The sequence below is a fragment of the Squalius cephalus genome (assembly GCF_949319135.1).
Source record: "Squalius cephalus genome assembly, chromosome: 24".
Taxonomy (NCBI): domain Eukaryota; kingdom Metazoa; phylum Chordata; class Actinopteri; order Cypriniformes; family Leuciscidae; genus Squalius; species Squalius cephalus.
In genome coordinates, this window is record NC_137145.1 from 20,413,527 (window position 1) to 20,430,826 (window position 17,300).

The window sequence follows — 17,300 nt, forward strand, 5'->3', positions numbered from 1 at the left end:
TAAAGTTTAGTTAATATTTCATCTTTGCAGAAAGCGACAATTATTTTCAATAAGTCATGTTATGGCCCTGTTTTATCTAACTAAATATTGACCGAAGATTGAGCATACTCAGTACTCAGAAAGCTGGTTCTCTTGTTACCCAATCATGTTTCAGATAAGGGTATGTGTCAACATTCAAATAATAGGCTACCTTGTATGTTAGAATGGGAAAAAAAATAAGTTGAAAACCTTTGAGAAAATGCACTTTAGCATTCAATTTAGCATATAAATTCTATATGGAAATAATATACTTTAAAATAATATACTTAAGTGCAAACTGAATATGTTTTCAAATGTTTTCCCTTTTTAAAGTGTACATGAGTGTCAGTACAGTTTAATAGACTTATGTCATTATTATTATTTTATCTGCCACTACAGTTTTTCAACCCTATATATGTTCAAGATTTGAAGTACATTACAATTGCACACTAATTTTTTTTTTTTTTTTTACAAGAGAAGACAAGAATGATTCACTGATTCATGAATGAACTTGTAAAGGTAACGGTAACACTTTAGGGTCGAATTCTCACTATTAACTAGTTTCTTAATTGCATGCATATTACTAGGATATTGGCTGTTTATTTGTACTTATAAAGCACATATTAATGCCTCATTCTGCATGACCTTATTCTACATCCCTTAATCCTACCCAATACCTAAACTTAACAACTACCTAACTAATAATTAATAAGCAGAAATTAGAAGTTTAATGAGGCAAAAGTCGTAGATAATAGTTAGATAATAGTGAAAATTGGACCCTAATCTGAAGTGTGACCAAGGTATAACTACATTATGTCATCTGCAGAAATGTTGGTTTCTGGGGTGTTTTGGATAGTTACTTACTGGCAAAAGAGTATATACGAGATTATTGTTCCTCAGGTTTCTCTTTCAATGCACTATTTTTGACCCATTTTATATCAAACCAAGGAAAAATTGTAATTCTGATGGCTTAGTAAAGTAATAGCACACTTTCCCTCAACAAGCCACGCAATTTGAGGTATCCTTCATGTCTGTATAGCACAAACAGTGCTAGATAATACTTCAGGTTAGAGGCATGTTCAAATCCCTAAGTATGCATTAGTAAAAAGCGAGTTTGTGGGAGTTAAACCACATCATTTGTCCCCTGTTGCCACAATGAATGACCCCGCTATAGTGATTTGTTGTCCTAATATTGGGTCATCTCTTTTGACATTCAGCCCTTCATCTAGATCTAGAGTGTCTCTGGGAACTTAATATGTTTCCCTGTTTGCTCTCTTCAAGGTTAAAGGCCACTGATTTCATCAACTTCAGAGGTTTTCCCCTACGAGGGAGCCAGATCCTTTTGTTAGCGCTCCAACTAACCATTTCTTGTCTTCGGTTCCCCAACAGAGCCGTATGGCGGAGAGCCTGCGTTTGTTCGATTCCATCTGCAACAACAACTGGTTCACCAATACCTCGCTCATCCTCTTCCTCAACAAGAAGGACCTGCTCGCCGAGAAGATCAAGCGTATTCCGCTGACGGTCTGCTTCGCTGACTACAAGGGCCAGAACACCTACGAGGAGGCGGCCGTGTACGTGCAAAGGCAGTTCGAGGACCTCAACCGCAACAAGGAGACCAAGGAAATCTACTCGCACTTCACTTGCGCCACTGACACCAGCAACATCCAGTTTGTGTTTGACGCGGTGACGGACGTGATCATCCAAAACAATCTCAAGTACATTGGATTGTGCTAGGACGAGGGGACGGGGGAGAGGGGCGACAGGCGCGGCAAAAGTAAAAACCCTTTGGCGAACGATAAGGCTCACCTGTCGATCGATCCGGGCAAAAACGCTTGTTGAAACTGTAAACTCAGATGAGGCCCAGAGGAAAGGGCTACATGCTGCCATCCTGCTAGATTTATCAATGTCAAAAACGTAAAGGTCAAGAAGGATTTAACAAGGTCGGTATAAATGTGTTTGCACTGAACATACTGTATGACTATGTAGACACACACACACACATGCATCGTTAAGTTTGTTCACACACAACGGACTTTGGGATCAGTTAAGCACGTTTAACATGGAAACACTGGAAAAATATACCTGCTCCTCTCTTCCCTTAGAAACAGCAGGAATAAAGATACCATACATGAAAGGGATAGTTCACCCAAAAAAAGACAAAAAGTCATCACTTACTCTTATCATTTTTAACCTGTATGACTTACTACTTTCTTCTATGCACATGTTTAGCAGAATGTTCACGCTTCTCTTTTCCATACAACGACAGCGAATGGTGAAACCATAAAAGTACCATAAATTATGACTTGTGTGCTTATTATTAAGGAATATGACCATATGCACATATTCAAATTTGGTGCATCGCAACTGGTCTAGATACACACTCGCATTACAGTTCAAATAATCAAGTGCATTAGATGTGCTTTAGTATTAAAATCAACATCAAAATAAGTATAAGATAAAAGATTAATAAAACACGATTTAAAATATACTTTAAAGTAAAACTTTAAATTTGACATTACAACGTGTACTTTTTAAAAGTGTACTTAAGTGTGTTAAGCAACCTAGTCATGAAAGTGTACTCTCTTCAAGCAAAAGTGCACTTAAGTGACCTTTAATTTCATAAATATTTTTTAAATATACAGTTAAGATTTGAAGTACACTACAAGTGCACATTCAATACAATTAAGTGCACTTTGTTTTCACAAGAGAAACTTATGTCATCTGAAGAATGGGTGAGTGTTTGCTTGTGCAAAAAACTGCCTCATTCCTGGAGGTTGCCGAGGTGTGGCTATTTGATTGTTAGGGTATTCTGGGAATTGTGAATGGTTTCTTGGTGGTTTCTATATTGTCTCTATTTGTCACTCCTCTTTCAACGCAAATAACATTTTTGGCCCACCAAGGGAAGATTGTAATTTCTATGGCTTTGAAAAGTAACACTTTCAATATAAAATATAATATAAAAGCTATATGCACATGCTCAAATTTGGTGCGTCGCAATTGGTTAAGATGCACACGCAAGTCAAACCTGTCATGACACGTCTTGATGTGCCATATTTGAATATACGTGACCATGAATGAGATTTGAGAGCTGCAGTGGAGAAGATTATCAGTGATTAACGACTTACATTTCAGCGTTTTCCTCACTCAAATCTATTGCATGACTTCATAAAACTTGGAACACAGATTATATGGACTTCTTTTATAGTACTTTTTGGCATTTTTTGGCACTTAACGGCCACTGGTCACCATTCACTGTCATTGTGTGGAAAAGAGCGGCATGAACATTCTGCTAAATATCTCTATTTGAATTCCACAGAAGATATGAAGTCATATAGATTTGAAGTGACATATGGGTGAGTACAAGATAACATTTTTATTTAAAGGTGAACCATTCCTTTAAATTTAGTCTTTCTTTTTAAGGTCTTTGATTTGCCTGATTTAAGTAATGCTGCTTTTGGAGAGCATTTATTTGAAAGTATAATTGTATATGAGAGGTTAAAAGTATCCTGAGAGAAAAAAACAAAAAACAAAACGATGTCATTTGGTTTTGCTTCAAAGGTGAAATCTGCCTCTGTCTGAATATGGAGTCAATGGCTTTTTTACTCACACTCACGCTGTAGTTTATTTTTGGCTGTCTGACCCCTAGGAAGCAATCTATTTTCTTGTTTCTTTTTATTCTGTTTTCCTTTAGCCTAAAATAGGATGTAATCCAGAGTTTTTATAGCAAGCGTCCTTCTTTCCATGAGAGTGTTACACTGACGTGAGCATTGACGTGTTTCATAACGATCATTCCAGATTCAAAGAAAAATAAACAGTGCCAATATTAATGTAAATAAAAAAAGGTCCGCCAATCATGTTACTTTTTCGGTTTCTATGGACAGAAAAGTATATATATATATATATATATATATATATATATATATATAAAAACATTAAATATGCATGATTTTGTTACTTTGGGATTTTGATAAATTATAGTTTGATTTGCTTTCTTACATTTTTAGTTTTACTAACATGCTCCAAAAATATATCAAAGTCAAACACTGTTCACTGTTCCTTCCTGAGAGGTATTTATTGAAGAGAGTTTTATGCGCAGAACGAGTCATTTATGTCCAACGCAACCTAAACTCAGCACGAAAACATTAAAAGAGGATTTACTCCTCAAATTTTGTCTGTAACAGAAAAAGAGAGGAAGAGAAAAATAATATCTATAAAAGAGCAGAATCTTTTTATCCTGGTGTCATTTTGAGTGGACGTGGTCCGCTGTATGTGTAAATACTATGTGAGGTACACTTTGTGAGACAATGAAAAAAAAAAAAGAAAAAAAAAAAAAAGGAAATCCCTTTTTAAGATGTAGGGCTGATTGACATATTAAAGGGGTCCAGCACCCGCTCCAGTCCTCCTCCTGTTCTGCTATGAAGATGTACAACAAACCCAAATAAGGGCTTCAGGATTGATTTTACAGGATGTCCACCAAAAAAAGAAAAAAGAAACAAAGAAATAAATAATAAAGTATAAAAGAACAATAATAGTGAATAAAAACAATTATGCAAATGTTGTTTGTGCTGTAGGTTTGTTTCTTGTGTTGGGGTGAGTGAGGCTTCAGTAACTTGTTCTCATCAAACTTACACATAATTGCTTGTGTTTGACATAATATTTTCTGCAATGCAATCTAACAGTTCTGTGTAATACTAATATTTTATATTTATATTTATACAAACTTTTATACAGGCATTAACCAATCACAAAATATGTCTTGGTCATATTTCACCCGAAAATAAATAAATAATAATTATAATAATAAAGAAAAGTAAGCCTATTTTTAGAACCATTTGGACTTTTTGCATTGTGACATTATTATTGATGACAATAAATTTGACATTTATTATGACAATTAAAAACACCTTTCAGAATTTATACTACTGTAATGAAAAAAGATTTTAAAGTCTAATGTATTTACATAAATCTACGCACGTAAAGAGACATGGTGCTGGAAAAAAAAAAATGAGATGGGAGGAAAAATATTTCAATGATTTTGCATTCCCTCACAAACCTGAGAAACTTTGCGTTCCTTCTCAAAAACAATTGCGTTTCCCCCAAGAAACTTTGCCATTTCTCTGGCGAACGCAAAACATTTGCGAGCGAATGCCAAAGCATTGATGTATAATAATTTTCCCTCCCATCTCATGTTTTTTTCCCTCACCATGTCCCTTTTAGGGGTCCGTATAAATATAATTGTAGTACGCTATATATATATTTATATATATATATATTTTTTTTTTTACAGTAACATGATAAAAAAACAAGCCATAGTAATGACATTAACAAAAAAAATCAAAGGTTCCAGACACATGCTTAATTATTACTTAATTTACAAAATTTATTTGATTTTTTTGGTTTTCTTTTGTGGGTGAAATTCACTATATTCGCTGATATATATCCATTTATATAAATTTAAACTTTTTGCCTGTACTTCAACAATAACAGCATCTAATTCTGTTAAAACATAGAAAAGATATAGTAGGAAAATATAATCCATGAAATTATTTGCTGCCAGCACTGACCGCTAATGCAAGAAAATACCAAAATGGTCAGCGATATGCATCTCTCTTTTTCTATATGCATGTTTTCACAGCATCAACAACATTATCAGCCTCATTAAATGTTGCAATAACCTGGGGCAGCTCAGATGACTGTAGTGAGTGGCCATATATTGCCTCCATGATAAATCATTGTTTTGAGTGCTATCACTCTAATTCAGTGACATATGCTGCAGGCTGATGCATTGCATGTAATCCATGAGGAAATTGTTTCTTCCTGCGTGACTGTCCCTGGTCATCAGGGAAATGTCTTCTCAATCAGTCCGGCAACAATAGAAGCTCAACGCTGCTTTTATTTATGGTGCATTGCACCACGGCAATCAACATGCTAATTAAATGTGCAATTAAATTATTCTTCAATTGATTTATGTCTGCAGAGAGTTTGTCTGAGTAGTAAAACGAACTGTGAGAGTGAGAGATGGACGGAACTGAAGATGGCAGGCTGGAATGGTCTCGCATAATGGCCCAATTAGTGGCCAAACCCTGGATGACCGCTTATTGTTGCCATTACAAACACGGCCCATTGTTTATCATTGTTGTACCGGGACAAAACAGCACACAGAACTGACAAAATAAAAGTTTATGTACCAAGGAAGCATTTTGAATTAATATGTTCAAGTTGTTCTGAGCTATTCAATCATGTGTGGGTGCCACCTCCTCCATTTTATCACTTGCCACTAACTGTACAACTCCTCATGTATTCACATTGTCAGACTCACAATATAAATATTTACAAATCTACATTGATTAAGATTGAATTGAGTGTACAGTATGGTTTCAAACTGACCTTCAGCTTCATCCTTTGGAGAAAGTCTGAAGGGGTCATATAAAAAATATAAAAAAAAGTTTAAATAAATAAAATCATATTTTATCACCAGTCCCAAGTGGATTAAAAAAAAAAACGTTCCAAAACAAATAAACCACAAAGTAAGTACCTGTCAGTGTTGCAAACTCGTCGGCTATCGGCAAAACATGGCAAAATTCGCCAGAATGTCATTTACGCTTTTCTGGCAACACTGTATTTCATGAAGTTTTTCGTTATTTACTGAGATATGTAAATCCATATAAACATCAGCCTTTTGTGAAAACGTTATTGGTTTGGTCGCCAGCACGCATGAACCAACTCGGCACGCTCTCAGGGAATCCGATTCACATGCTACTTGTTGAACTCATAGCCTAGTAGATGGCATATGGAAAGAAGACCTTCAGGATGAACACTAATTGGTATACTATTTGTTTTTATAAATGTTTTCATGAATATCTTACAGCTGTGAAACCTTTTGAAAACGAACCTGTTACTGTCAGGAGTGGACAGGTTGCTTTAAAAGACACACATTTATATATTTCTGTATTCTGCTGAACACTTTCTTTGCTGGGAAAAATAATAATAATAATAATAATCAGATGTCTCACCATTGTTTATGAGGCTTGTGGGAAGTGCCGATCTTGTTCAGGCCCTGGAGTTTCTCTTGGCGTGGCCTTGAATTTCACATGTAGCCTAAAGCAGATGAAAATATTGAAAAGGAGGATGCATGACATGGATGCACTCACATATATTTCATGATTTTCTAACCAGAATGGCAGGGGGAAATAATGTTTTCCCCCTTGAGACTGTAGTATACTGGTTTATGCCACAACATGTGACCAATGTGACTAGATTATTGAAAGAGTGCATTTGCCCTGAAAAACAGAAATAAACAGATGAATGCTATACAGCAACGCTGAGCAGGAGGGCCGGCCAATGGAAGACCTTGTGACTGTCATGAGGAGCAGGGAAGGACACACTGCAGAGACAGACGAGCCAGGCACTCCATTTCATCTCATTCTTCAGAATGGTAAACATCGGTTTCCAGCTTTACAGTCTTGACAACAAATTGGATTCAGAGTTCAAATTATTCACAGGGATATATGTGATGTGTTACTCTGATATAAAGCTGGTTGGCTGAAACTGAGCCAGGTCACATTTTACGTTTACAAAGCTCTCATCATATTTTGCATAAAGGAAATGATGCCTATTTTTGGACCATTAAGATTTGTTCACATCTTTTATTAACATCTTCTTTTACTGTAATACATCTGGATGGGATTTCTGTAAATTATTCCCAATGATTATTCAAATTAGATTCTCAATCCTGGAATACAGTATTTCTCAATGAAAAATTAGTCAATAAAATCAATTAAAATCGGCCTACATTAAGATAACATATCAATCCAGCTAGCATGATATATATATAAATATGACTGAAATAAAATATAATAAAAAGCTCAGTTATTTTAATCGCACTGTATCTATTATATAGTTACAAACTTTTTTATATTCGATATATATATATTCGATATATATATTTTGAATTAATATATATTTATATATGTATATATATATATATATATATATATATATATATTTAGGGCTGTCAAACGATTAATCGCGATTAATCGCATCCAAAATAAAAGTTTGTGTTTACATAATATATGTGTGTGTATGGAGTATAATTATTTTCTATGTATAAATACACACACATGCATATATATTTAAGAAAAATGTGTTATTTATATATAAAATATTTATATATAATATAAATTATATATAATATAAATATATATACACAGTATATACATGCAAATATTTCTTAAATATATACATGCATGTGTGTGTATTTATATATAGAAAATAATTATACACCGTACACACACATATATTATGTAAAAACAAACTTTTATTTTGGATGCGATTAATCGCGATTAATCGTTTGACAGCCCTAATATATGTAAGGAATAATTGACGACAGGCCGTTGAATTATTAGAAAAATAATGCATTATTTCATTATATATATATGGATTCAAAACAGATGAATCTCATGAACATGTCCAATAAACAAACATAAGTACAGTATATAAATAGTCCTCCCATAGTAAGATTCATCTGTTTTGAATTCATTTTATAATAAATATATATATGGATTAAAATTCAGGTCATTAATAAATTAATCACAAAAGATATTTGGTATGTGTAATTAATCTATTAGACAGTGATCCTAATGTTCTCTCACATTTGTTTGCCATATGTATAAAAGGCTGTGAGAGAAAAACAGACAATTTCTGTCTCCAACAAGTTATTAGTATGTTCAAGACATCTGATTGTCTTTTTTTACTCCATTGAACCTCCCAGATACATGAATTACTATTCTATTGTATTTGTTGGCAGTTGTCTGTTTAGGTAACAACAAACATGTGAACAAACCAGCTAACAAGTTTAATTGAGCGGAGCCTGCATTCTTGGTTAATTGCAGTTGTCAAAGCGTTCAACTGGGAGTTCACTGAACACTTTATTGCCTATAAAGGCACATCCAAACCCAAAGCTTTTTCTAACAATACATCTTAATACAGCCTACCTCACAGCATGGACACAAATAGGATCAATTAGAAATCAATCAATTTAGCTTTGCATACTTTCAAACTGTCCATCATTATTGATGACTGTGAAATGGAATAAGACCCCAGGCCAGACTGAGCTTTTTAACCTAGTCACCTTTGGCTTCAGTAGCCTGGCCTACTGACACCGCGACTCTCTCCAGCTGGTCTAAATGTGTTAAAAACTACAATGCTCATTCTTGTTTTAAAATGACACGTGAAAAAAAAAGGGGTTACTAGGGGGAAATCTCTTATCACAAATCCATCCCTGAAGCACCATGGACGAAGAGCGCAATCTAACTTGCTTGGCATGACACAGCACTCTCGCTCGGCTCGCTGAAGGGGATTTGCTGCCACCCTGAGGACATTCAGCATAACGCGCGCCACTACCAGGTCAAAGCTTAAGGTCAAATATAACCTACACACACATTCACACCGATGAGTACTGAATGCATTATGCAACGGGACAAACCAATAGCATTATAGGCTACATCACATTCTATATAAGGAATAATTGACGACGGGTCGAAAAATAATGCACACCCGAGGTGGTGATGCCGTTACACCTCGGGTGTGCATTATTTTTCAATAATTCAACGGCCCGGAATCAATTATTCCGCTTATCCTACGGTCATCACACCTCAAAACATTGTTCAGATGATGTATTTCAAGACATTTCCGTTGCTAATTACAAAACGTAATTTTAGAGCTAGTAATAGAGGCTTGAGCTATTGATAGCAGACGTAAGGCCCTGATCACACAGAACGCGTTTTTTGCAGTGAGAGGCACCTTTTTAAATTAGTTTTCAATTGGCAGTGAGTGTTTTGCGTGCTGTTTATGCGCCCCGGGCGTCTCACGTTTTAACCGCCTGCTGCGCCTCGTGTTTTGTAGGAGCGCTCTGGGCGCCTGAAGTTGAAAAAAAATACAACAGCGTTCGCGCTATAATCATTGATTAGACTGACAGGACAGCTGTTTCGGTGGTTGCCTAGCAACATAAAAAAAACGCAGCACACTGCTCTTTTCTAAATTAAAACAATTCAACAAAAAAAGGCAGTGTGGTGCGAGGCGCCTCAAACCTGAAAAACACGTTCTGTGTGATCAGGCCCAGGATGCAGTTAGAGAGAGGAGGGACGTGGAGTGAGGCAGGGCTGCAGTTTGAGCCCAACTCTATTCAACATCTACATCAATGATCTGGCTTCAGCGCTGGAGCGCTCTACTGTCCCCGGCCTCACTCTACACCACACACAGGTCAGAGGTCAGGGGTCAGGGGTTAGGGGTCTGCTGTACGCGGATGATCTGGTCCTGCTGTCCCGCACACCTGAGGGCCTTCAGCAGAGCCTGTCCCTGCTGGAACAGTACTGTCACGACTGGGCCCTGACAGTCAATCTGGACAAAACCAGAGTCATGGTGTTCCAGAAGAAGGCCAGATCTCAGGGAAACAAACACCATCTCACTTATAAAGACCAGGTCCTGCAGCACAGCACTAGCTACAGTTATCTGGGCATCGACATCAGCGCTTTGGGACGCTTAGTTCTGGCTGTCAAAACACTGAGCGAAAAACAGACACCTCCATCTGTCCGATCCAGATTCAGTCCAATATAAAGCCCTCCTACCCAATGAAACCTCAGCAGGATCTCATCCTCTAAACAAACTCGCTCTTCAACTTGTCCATGAAACTCATCTCCTGATTGACTACAGCTACAACCCCAAAACGAGAGAGAGAGAGAGAGAGAGAGAGAGAGAGAGAGAGAGAGAGAGAGAGAGAGAGAGAGAGAGGACTCATCTGTACTAAATATATCAATGTAAGAGAAACTTTTCTGCCCAGATTTGAAACATTGATTCCATCATTCATTGAACTGAGTGATACTGATAAAATGCCCTTCATACTTGGAGAAGATGATAGCACATCTGCAAAATATATATAGCCTAAGCCATTCACAATGTCAGAGACGGTTGACTCTCTAGACGAGAGACCCGCTTTATTAAGATGGATTGTATTTATTTATTTACTAGCTACATATATATTTTGTTTGTTTGTTTGATTAATATGTTAATGCTTTGGCTGCTGCTACATTGTGATACACAGTCATGCTAATAAAGCTCGAGTTTATCTACCTCGCTAGTGAGAAATGTCATGTAGACCTAGCTTTAATTGGTTAAATTATTTTACTTAATAGCGTGTGTCCGTACCATAGACCGTGAAAAAGATGGACGCCGCACCTTCACTCTCTTCCATTGTAGTGAAACCACCAGTGTCCCACTCTCAATATGGCGCTGATGTCGTCTATGGTCTTGAGCCTCGAGCCTCCACGGCAGTGACCGTGAAATGGCGCCGCGATATCAAGGCCTTATCAACGCGATATCACACTTCCGCAGAACAGGTTAGTACAGCTTATGTAGGTGTTAAATAAACAGTTATGGAAACTTAGTTATTAAAGTTTAAGACACTACTACAGTCCATACTGTTTGTGTGTGCGAGAGGGGGTATGATTAATTAATTAATAGTCTGATTATGTTTCCATTATAGGCTATCATAATAATTTTATATATATATATATATATATATATATATATATATATATATATATATATATATATATATATATACAGTACCAGTCAAAAGTTTGGAAACATTACTATTTTTCATGTTTTTGAAAGAAGTCTCTTATGCTCATCAAGCCTGCAGTTAAAAAACAAACAAACAGTAATATTATGAAATATTATTACAATTTAAAATAATGGTTCTCTTTTTTAATATATTTTAAAATGTAATTTATTTTTGTGATGCAAAGCTGAATTTTCATCAGCAAGTACTCCAGTCTTTGGTGTCTTATGATCCTTCAGAAATCATTCTAATATGATGATTTGATACTCAGTTATTATCAATGATGGAAACAGTTGTGCTGTTTAATATATTTTTTTGGAATACTTTTTTCAGGATTCATTGATGAGTAAAACGTTAACAGCATTTATTCATAAAAACAGCATTTATTCAAAATAAAAACATTTCTAACAATATAAATCGTTACCATCACCTTTTATCAATTTAACGCATCCTTGTTGAATTAAAGTACTAATTTCTTTAAAAAAAAAATAGTTATTGTTCCCAAACTTTTGAACGGTAGTGTATATTGTTACAAAAGATTTCTATTCTAAATAAATACATTTCTTTTTAACTTTTTATTCATCAAATAATCCTGAAAAAAGTATCTCAGGTTATAAAAAAATATTAAGCAGCACAACTGTTTCCAACATTGATCATAAATCAGCATATTAGAATGATTTCTGAAGGATCATAAGACACCAAAGACTGGAGTACTTGCTGATGAAAATTCAGCTTTGCATCACAAAAATAAATTACATTTTAAAGTATATTAAAAAAGAGAACCATTATTTTAAATTGTAATAATATTTCATAATATTACTGGGTTTTTTTTGTTTTTGTTTTTTTTAACTGCAGGCTTGATGAGCATAAGAGACTTCTTTCAAAAACATTAAAAATAGTAATGTTTCCAAACTTTTGACTGGTACTGTATATATATATATATATATATATATATAGGGGAGACCTGGGATGGTTGTAACACTTTTTGCTTCAGCACATATAACTCGCTAAATTTTTTAGCTTGAGTTCTCAAACTTTTATACAAAGTATACCCACATTTGTTTACTACAAATGGAACCAATTCAGCTCTCTACAAGAACATCACAGACCTTGTGAGTGTGTTCCTTTGTTACAACCTACCCCACTACCGGGGTGTGTTGTAGCACATGCTGGGGTAAGTTTTAACAATAGACAAAAGAAGTAAAAATGGATTTATTGATTTATTGAAATAAAAGAAAAATGTCTCTCTCTCTCAGTAACACTGTGTAACTGTTTGACTCATGTGTGTGTGTGTGTGTGTTTAAATTTGTCTACTAGAACAAACTTACTTGACAGTAGGCTACACTTAATAATAACACTATCTACTACAATGTACCTAATTAAATAACATCTTTGTACATCTTTAGGTCTAACAAAAAAACAACAACACATGTCTGTGTGTAAATGAATCTACTAAACAAACGTACGTAATGGTATACTTCATAGGCTACCACAATGTACGAGATTAAAGAACTTCTTTGCACATCTTTAAGTCTAACAAAAAATAACATGGTAATGTGTGTGTGTGTCTATGTGTGTATATTCTTAATCAGAGTGGCAGAGACAGTGCCAGTTTTTTATCTTTATCCTATTGTTTACTATTGTGAATGGATTTTAATTAATCAACTTTAATTAATCAACTAGGCCTAACATTTGTTTTTCTTGCAGGGACATCATTCATATGCTTTTAATGTGTCAAAACACTTTGGGGAAAAACTTGTGACTTTGAGTATGTGTGTAAAAATAACATAGTTTTGGGAAATGAAACTAGACAGTCTGTTAGAATCTTGTGATTAACGAATGAAGTCATCATTAAGATCAGAGTTTGCTTGTGCCAGTGACAGAGGAAAAGGGTTGGGGCTTTTGAACCAATTGAACCAATCATATTGAAGGTGACATGTTAGTCTTATTTGTTTTCTCGAGTGTATAAAAACTGTTGTATATGTGTTTTCCGGTGGGATTCTCAATGGAATTTGTCTGAGATCCTCTGGCCTTAATGCTTCTTGGGATTGATTCCCTGAGAACTGCTCGGGAAGATCTCCTGGCTGTGATTAAAGCATTTAAAGGACATTTGCAGGTCTGTTTGTCAATTTATTCCTGCGCAGGAAGCTAGTTTAGGGAAGCAAGTTAGTTAGAAACTCGGCCAGTTGTCGACTGAAGACGCAAGAGCTAAAGGTATTGGGTGTTGATTTGTAGACGCCCCAGATTTAAGGTATTGGTGTCGAGTGCAGACGCCAGAGATATTAAGGTATTGGTGTCGAGAGCAGACGCCCCAGATAGTTAGGTTTAGGGAAAAAATCCACCACATTATATTTATTTGCTTGGTCAGTGTTGTTGCGGGTTTGGGTTCTTTTGTTGTTGTAGTCTTTAAGGATCTTTGAAATAACTGAATTCATTTGGCGATGTGATATGGATTTGATTCGGTCAAGACCTGCCTGGAATTACTACTTCATTTTTTCATTTCATAATTTGGTCACCATCAGTTCATTAAAAAATGAGCCGTGAAATCACTACACGACAAGCAGTTGCAAGTAGGCATATTAATAATATAAAGAATTTAGGGGAGAACCGGGGCGAAAGTAACGCGGGACGAAAGTAACAAAGCGATTTTCTCAGAGCCCTGACTATATTAGCATTTCAAGCTATGACAGCACATTCAGTACGCACCCCTTGACGGAGCAGTTTTCGAGTACAATAAGTAAATTACTGAAGCGGTACATTTTTTCTAATTACAAGTTGTGTTTTTCGTTTCATGTGTCACATAATGATCAATCTACAGATTATTTAGTGCTGTAACACATCCTGAAGTTTGCCTTGTCAGAGTTTTTCAGTATCGGGTTTAAATGTCAGGAGTTCCTTTCGGGACGAAAGTAACACGTGTTTCTTTTATCCTGCTGCTAATGTGGTGACTTTCTGTGTGTTGCAGGCTTGCAGCATTTATTAAAACATGTTTATGTCATATTATACCAACAGAATATGGCAAGAGTGAGGGTCAGAAAGGCAGACAGAGGTCTGATTCAGCTAGATGTTTATGAGAGGGCGTTTAAAGCTTAAGAAGTCACATTTAAATCAGCTGATTTCTGTGTCACCATTTTTTTCCAATCAATCTGTTTCCATTTACCCTAGTCACATTTAGGTTTTAGCCATGCCTTAGCTTTAACACCTCCACCTGTGAATTTGCAGGGTTTCCATCCAGATGTTTTTATGCACATTTTAAATGTATGCATAAAAACAACTGGATGGAAACATGACTATTGTTACATTATGTTGAGATGTTTATATTATGTTTAATTTTATTTTTCATATACTGTTAAAAAATAAGTTTTATAAAATATTCTAAACAATTCAAGTTTGTACTGTTAGGTTTGGCTACTTTTGAAACATTTGATGAAACTGTAAATTAATGAAATGAAAATGTAAATTAATAACTTTTTGCAAAGATAAAGGCCAAAATATGTTTGCAGTTACATGTTAACAAGGTCATACTCAGGTATATGTAGGCTAATAACAAATCTAGCTTGTATATTGTTGTGTTACTTTCGTCCCAACTGACGGGGTCGGAAGTAACATGAGCAGTCTTAAGTTCAAAGTGAAATTATACTTAAGTCGTTCTTTACAAAATACCACCTGGTATTGCTAGACCACACTTGTGAGTGACTGACCACAGCAAAAATATATCTCTGTCTAAAACATCATCTCCATCAAAAATGGTAGGCTACTTTTGCCCCTGCTCTCCCCTACTGGACATAAACCAAAAATGTCAAGACTATCATGAATCAGCAGATTGTTCTGTTTAATTTGGTACGATCCACAAAAGCTTTTCATTTAAATGTTAAAAAGCTAGAAATATCATGACACTTTTCAATGTAGCCTACTTCGACTTATTCGCGTCTGGACACGGTGTAAAGCTCCCCTAGTGTACAAATGTTGTGTGACTATCCTGATGTTGGTAAAGGGCTGGTTATTATACTCGACAATATTATTGATTTGACTGACACTATTGGATGAGAAGTTGAGAACTGAACTGGACGATGGCATCATTGTTGTTCTGCAGAACTGCTTTAGATTAAATGAACTAATTTAACAATTGATGATCTTTACAACGGAACCAACTCTGAACTGACTTCAAGCTGAACAATGACACTGTTTCTTTTAGAACTGCTATACAGCCGAAATTAACTTGCGTTTGCATCAGATGAATCATTACTTTCCTGATATTACTGTAAGCTGCCTTGAAACAATCTGCATTGTATAAAGCGTTTTATAAATAAAGGTGACTTGACATTATTTACTCTGGTGTTGTTAACAGTTGTTATTATTGGGAGATAGCAGGGTCCACTCCACAGCTACCATTGGAGAAAGACTAACCAATCACAAAGACTAACCAATCACATTACAGCCTTGATATCACTGAAGTTCATTCATTCGGAGCTGTTGCAATAGTCAATCACTGGCTGTGCTTGAAATCGCCCCCTATAACCCCATTCACTGTTCCCTACATTACTCCACTAATAAAGTCCACCCGAAGGAGTGAATGAAAACGAGTGAGTGAATTCGCACACCGAGTGCCGCTTTTGTACAGTTTGTGCTTGCTGTTTAATAGTATTTGAATAGCAAACTGGCAGCTCCAGTAGTAAAAAAAGTTATTTATTATGCTGGAGCAGCAGTTTAGGCAGCTGATTCATCTGCGGGCGCCATCTTCTGGTCAGACGCGGGAATTCATTTGGCTCGACTCTCACAGTGCATTATGGGTATTCTCAAGTCGTTGAGCGTACTGTTCTGGTACAGTAACGGTTGTACAGTCGTTATATTAGTTTGAATGAGTGCACTCGATAACATCCACTATGGTTTCGGACACCACTTCAAATGGCTGACCCCTCAAATAGTTCCATATTTAAGAAGGCGATTTCGGACAGCCACTGTTTGGAGATACAAAAATGAGAAGTGCCATACACTGAATCCTACTGTTGCGCGTTGTCTGTGACTTGTCCGGTGAAAAGTGTAAACTCTAAATGTAAAAATCCAAAAGAAATGTTTAAGAGCAAACATCATGTTGAATATTAACCGAAGAGCAGTCGATTCATTAAATGATAAGCGTCCTCACAAATGTTTATTAAAAACCCGGCCTCTTGTCTACCGCAGCGCCATATGCTTCGGCTAATGTTGCAGGCTTGCCATCAAGTGGCTTTGGTTCTAACCAGGTTGCAATGCTGTATAGCCCTCTTTCTTTTTCAGACCACAAAAATAGTTTTATTAAACGCCCTGCTCGCGCTCGCCTATATAATGGCAGTGAACATTAACGGTAAACAAAGCTATGTAAATATATGTAAAGTACCGACTATAAAAGCAGGAGTCGTACCTCAAATAATGACATGGTCTTTTTTAAGTAGGCTACTAAATGTTAAAAATGGTTTAACGGTTGCAGTAGTAAATTCATTACTGGTATAACATCAGAACAGTGATATGGCCATTCGTGAGGGGCACGTGATTCTTATCTTTGTTGATAAAAGTGATTATTTCAGAGTGAAGGTTATTTCAAGTCAGTGGGGGTGTGAGTGGGTGTGTGTGTGGGGGGGGGGGGGGCATAATTACACCACTAGATGGCGACAAGTGAGTGTCTTTTTGA

General features: G+C 36.0%; 1 protein-coding gene and 1 long non-coding RNA gene across 4 annotated transcripts in view; one reads left to right on the forward strand and one right to left on the reverse strand.

The window, feature by feature from the left end:
• gnaz (guanine nucleotide binding protein (G protein), alpha z polypeptide) overlaps positions 1–4,357 on the forward strand; it is a 44,712-nt gene extending 40,355 nt beyond the window's left edge. For both annotated transcript variants that reach the window (XM_079860618.1, XM_079860619.1), the window contains exon 3: positions 1,408–4,357. In XM_079860618.1, coding sequence (XP_079716744.1) covers positions 1,408–1,752 — 345 coding nt within the window. In that variant the 3' untranslated portion in view covers positions 1,753–4,357. The remainder of the gene's footprint in view (positions 1–1,407) is intronic.
• LOC307152202 overlaps positions 1–17,300 on the reverse strand; it is a 58,153-nt gene that overhangs the window by 29,248 nt on the left and 11,605 nt on the right. Inside the window, exons 1-2 of one of the 2 annotated variants that reach the window (XR_013819971.1) lie at positions 10,598–10,729; positions 7,032–7,116 (exon numbers count right to left, since the gene is read on the reverse strand). This is a non-coding gene — a long non-coding RNA (uncharacterized lncRNA). Of the gene's footprint in view, positions 1–7,031; positions 7,117–10,597; positions 10,730–17,300 lie in introns of those variants that run through there. The other variant, XR_013819970.1, reaches the window with a different exon arrangement.